Here is a 4,486-nt window from a genome sequence, read left to right as displayed (position 1 = left end):
TTCTCTGTGTAGCCCTGGCTGTCCTGGCACTCACTTTGTAGACCAGGCTGGCCTCGAACTCAGAAATCCGCCTGCCTCTGCCTCCCGAGTGCTGGGACTAAAGGCGTGCGCCACCACGCCCGGCCCTCATCTTTACCTTTTAAGTAATTTAGGATTTTGTGTTGGGCTGCACCGAGTGCCGTCCAGGGTGACCTGTAAGCCATGACTTGGATAGATAGATACACTGAATGGTGCCCTCCAGGATATTTTTGCTCTAACTGCTGACTGGACAGATTTCAAGAGTTCCCCCCATTCTGCCTCCCTGAACCAGGACAGGCCCCAGGGCCCTGGTTCTTGATTTGAATGAAGGGACAGGTGCCAGCTGCAGGGGACAGTGTGAGTACCTCGAGGTAGGGGAGAGGCTCTGCTGGGAGAAGAGGCTCTCCTCTGCACTGGCCTAGCCTCAGGCTCATGGAAGAGACTTTGGGGTCAGTTTGCCTGAGACTGGTCCTCGGGCCCTATCAGTTCTCATCCAGGGATGGGCAGGATTCTGCTCTCCCGGGGATCATGGCGTGTCCTTGGCTTCAGTGGCCACAGCCAGCGTCTCCCTTTGTGTGAAGGAATAGGGTGGACAGATACCTTCGTGTGACTCAGACACAGGTTCCAGCTGGCTTTGCTGGGGGCTGTTGCTCAGGCTTTTAAGTTGGTGCTGGGGGACACATGTAGCACCTGGACTTTCTTACTGCGTCCACTGCTGCTCTTGGTATTGAACCTGCTGCAAAGCCTGTCTCTGTGCCGCAAGCCTCCCCATCACCCCAGAGCCTGACTCCTCACCCTGTGTCACAGAGCACTTGGGTTCCATACTGAGATGGCACCCAGCTGTATCTTCCCTTTCCTACCCTCTGCGCCCCTCCCTCTAATTTAGCTGCTTCTAAATTAGAGTCTAACGGGTCCTCCCTCCTGGCACTGTGAATAAGCTGTGTTCCTTTGTCCTCAATGTGTCAGATGCTGGGTTTGGTGTTAGGGGCGCAGGCTGGATTTCCGCAGATGTCTGGACCTGAAAGGGCTTTGAAATGGGCAGAACTGAAGAGAAAATACAGAACCTGGCAGGGGGTGCTGCTGGATAGGGGTGGGGTTAGTGGGAGGGCGGATCTGGGAGGGAGAGGCTTGAGTTTTGAAGCAGCAGCATGATGACCAGGCTGGGGAGAGGGGGAAGGGTGTTGCAGAGGGCACTTCATGAGCACTGGCCCTGGGTGAGATTCATGTCCTGTTCAGGCAGCAGAATCATTGTTGCCTTCCGGGGACTCTGTCACAGTACCGAATGGATTCTCATTCCCACCTTCCTCCCTTTCTCTCAGGTCTCTGGCCATCCGAGTGTCCGGCTGGAGTCCCCCTGCAGGCCTGCAGGATCCCCAGGATAAGAGTCCAGATAGCATGCCGGGCCTTGGAGACAGGTGGTCTGGGGCGGTGGTGCGAAGGGTGTTGTCTGGGCCTGGGTCGGCCAGGACAGAACAGAAAGAGGTGAGATCCCTCTGGGGGCAGGGGTTCTGCATCAACAAGGGTGGACATTGGCTGGTGGAGCATCCATGGGTGGGGTTTCTAGGGGCTGGCTGAAGTAGAAGTTGTTCTGCCCTCAGCTTGCAGTGACTAACATCTGACTTGGTAGACGGGGGTGGGGAGGTGGGGTGGGGTGAGGGTAGGGGTGGGGCATGAGGAGTTGGGGGGAACCTTGTGGGGGGGCATGGTGACAGCATCCTGACAGAGCTACATCCCTAAAATCATCCACTGTCTGCTTGGGCTCAGCCGAGGGCGGAAGGCACTGGTCTGGAGGGGGCAGGCCTGGAAGCGGAGGCCCAGCAGAGGACCTTGCCCTGGAACCAGAGCTCCACCCTCCCCTTCCTGCTGGACTCAAAGGGTGAGCCTGACCTACGGGAGAACCTGTTGAACTCATGAGACCCAGCCAAGCCAGGGCTCCTTCAGTCTGGGATGTGGGGTAGGAATAGAAGGGCCCAGAGGTAGATACAGAAACCCGTGTCCCAGTGCCTTGCAGGGCTGTGGCCTCCTTTAGGTGTGCACGCGCACATGCGTTCTCTTTCTGCGTTTAGTGAGCACCAACAGTGAAGCAGTAACTCCCGTACCTAAGTTCCTTGCTCAAAGAAGGTCCTTGCAGGCCAAGCCTGTAGAGGGTCTCATCAGTCCCCGAGGTCCCTTGAAGCTGATCTCTGGGCTCACTGGCCTCCTGTGTCCTCCCTACCCTGCCAAACCCAGCCTGTCATTCCTTCCATGAGGCCCTGGATGCCTGGGCAAAGGGACCGGGTGCCGAGCCCTTCTACATTCGAGCCAACTTCTCCCTGCCCGAGCGGTCGGATCCCCATGCCCTTTGTGTGAAAGCCCAAGAGATCCTGCGGTTGGTGGACCCAGCCCACAAGCGGAGGCAGGAGTGGTTCTGTACTCGAGTAGACACCCTCACCTTACGGGACCTGGACCGGGGCACCGTGCCCAATTATCAGAGGTGATGCTGGAAGCCTGGGGTGGGGGGCCCGTGGGACCTGGTATGGGGATGTAGCCCTCTTTCCCAAGGAGTTTCTCCCTGCCTTCTGGGACAGGATGGATTGGAGGAGAAGGTGTTGAGGCTGGCTTTTGTCGTCCCATGTGTGACCTAACCTTCCTCCCGCAGAGCTCAGCAGCTCCTAGAAGTCCAGGAAAAATACTTGATCTCCAGCAGACACCGAAGTCCTCGAAGCAATGTAAGTAGGGATGATGGGCAAGCTGAGTATTTGGTCATCTCTAAGTAGAGAAAAAAGGGCAGGCCTCCTTGATCTAGGTGCCTAGGAGACAGAACACTAGTTTCCCTGTGCAGGATAGTTGAGAGATGAAATGTCTGGAACGGGCCCATGCTGTAGTCTAATGTTTGTCTAGTACACAGTGGGCACCAGAGAACAGTCATACTCTCTTTTTCAGTCCCTGGGGTGGGTCACCATTGTGCCCATGGTAAAGTGAGGGCCCTTGATAAGGCCCCTGGGAAACCCCATTGCTGGAGAGTGGCCAGGGTGTGTGTGTTCGGGGGGGACTGTGAAGAGCATGCAGCTGTGCATGTTCACCTGTCTGCTGCTCACTTGCCTCCTGGACAGCAAGCAGCGTCTGTGAGTCCATGCATGCCTGGGGCCCAGTGCCCACTCCTGTGCGTGCTCTGTGCCTGCCAGGCTTGGGCTAAGTAGTGTGAGTGAGTGTCCTAGGTTTTCCTACCCAAGGGCTTGCTGCTCGTTCATTGGTGGAGCGACTGTGCTGGAGTAGACTGAGGGCGGAGGTGGGGATGCGGGATGAGGAGTGTGGGGAGGTGAATGGAACGAGATAACTTGGGGGAGTGTTGACGGGATAGGAGGGGGTGGGGACAGGGAGGAGGGTGGCTATGTGCGGACCTGTTGAATCTGGACGGCAGTGGCAGGATGCCCCCTCAGCATTCCCTCGTTGCTGGGATGGATTGTGACAACGATCTCCCTTCCTTGTCCACCTAGCTGAAGAAGCGAGCCCTGGGGCTGGTGAGGCCCAAGCCTGCAGGGGGCACTGCAGGAGACTCAGCAGAACAGCTCCCTGCAGAGCCCTGCTCAGGTAAGTCTGAGGGCATAGGGGACATGCCCTCTGCTCAAGCACCCAGTGTGCCTCTGGGTGGCCCCTGGCTTAGCAGTGGGAACAATCCAGAGAGACAAGGCTCCCTGATGGTGGGATGGATTGAAGAGAGCCCACTGGCAGGTGCTGGTGTGTGTGTTTGCAAGTGGCTCTGAGGAGCGTGGACAACCAGTAACATCTACCACACTGAGGAGAGCAAGGGGCTGGGGAGGAGCCAGATGAGAAAATGGTACTTCTGAAGGGCACCAGGGATGCAGAGGTGAGGGAAGATTTGGGAAGAGAGGGAAAGGAGCCTACCCCTGATGGAGGTGAGGCTCACGCACGGTCACAGGAGCGAGGTGCGGGTGGTGACTTTGAAGGTGGGGAGAGCCTCTTTGAAGTCCAGGGCAATCAGCAACCCCTTGCTTAGGGGCGTCTTGTCTAGCAGATGAGACCGTGAGTGTAGTTAGAGCCAGGTGCCCAGTAGCATGTGCAGGGAACCTAGGAAGGTGTGACTTGAGTTTGTGGTGGCTAGTGGAGGTTACCTGGGCTGACGGTGCATGGCTCTGAGCGGCAGGCAAAAGCCCTAACATTGCAGGCAGCTAAAGCAAGAGCAGGTCCGATGCTGAATTCACCCCCCAGGCTTTCAGGCAGTGCCTTTGTTACCAATGGGAGGATGTGACCTTTGCCCTGGGATGTTGGGAAGTCAGCCCAGCATTGAAAGCAGGGAGTCACATGATCGTGTTGATGGCTGGGAGCCTCTCCCTAGGTGCTGAGTGCAGAGTGGCCTGTAGGGGGCAGACCTGAGACAGGATTAGAAAGATGCCTTCTGCAAGAACACCAGTTCTTTTCAGAGAGAGAGAGAGAGAGAGAGAGAGAGAGAGAGAGAGAGAGAGAGAGA

The 4,486-nt window shown here is 57.0% G+C and overlaps 1 protein-coding gene across 1 annotated transcript in view; it reads left to right on the top strand.

Annotated features, from left to right (window-relative positions):
- The window catches only part of Card10 (caspase recruitment domain family member 10), a 28,287-nt gene that overhangs the window by 20,975 nt on the left and 2,826 nt on the right, over positions 1-4,486 (top strand). The window contains exons 13-17 of the mRNA XM_021183688.2: positions 1,338-1,500; positions 1,783-1,894; positions 2,248-2,491; positions 2,657-2,726; positions 3,495-3,588. Coding sequence (XP_021039347.1) covers positions 1,338-1,500; positions 1,783-1,894; positions 2,248-2,491; positions 2,657-2,726; positions 3,495-3,588 — 683 coding nt within the window. The remainder of the gene's footprint in view (positions 1-1,337; positions 1,501-1,782; positions 1,895-2,247; positions 2,492-2,656; positions 2,727-3,494; positions 3,589-4,486) is intronic.

Source organism: Mus caroli, chromosome 15 (genome assembly GCF_900094665.2).
Source record: "Mus caroli chromosome 15, CAROLI_EIJ_v1.1, whole genome shotgun sequence".
Taxonomy (NCBI): Eukaryota; Metazoa; Chordata; class Mammalia; order Rodentia; family Muridae; genus Mus; species Mus caroli.
Note: the sequence above shows the minus strand (reverse complement) of the source record. Positions and strands in the feature narration are given on the sequence as shown.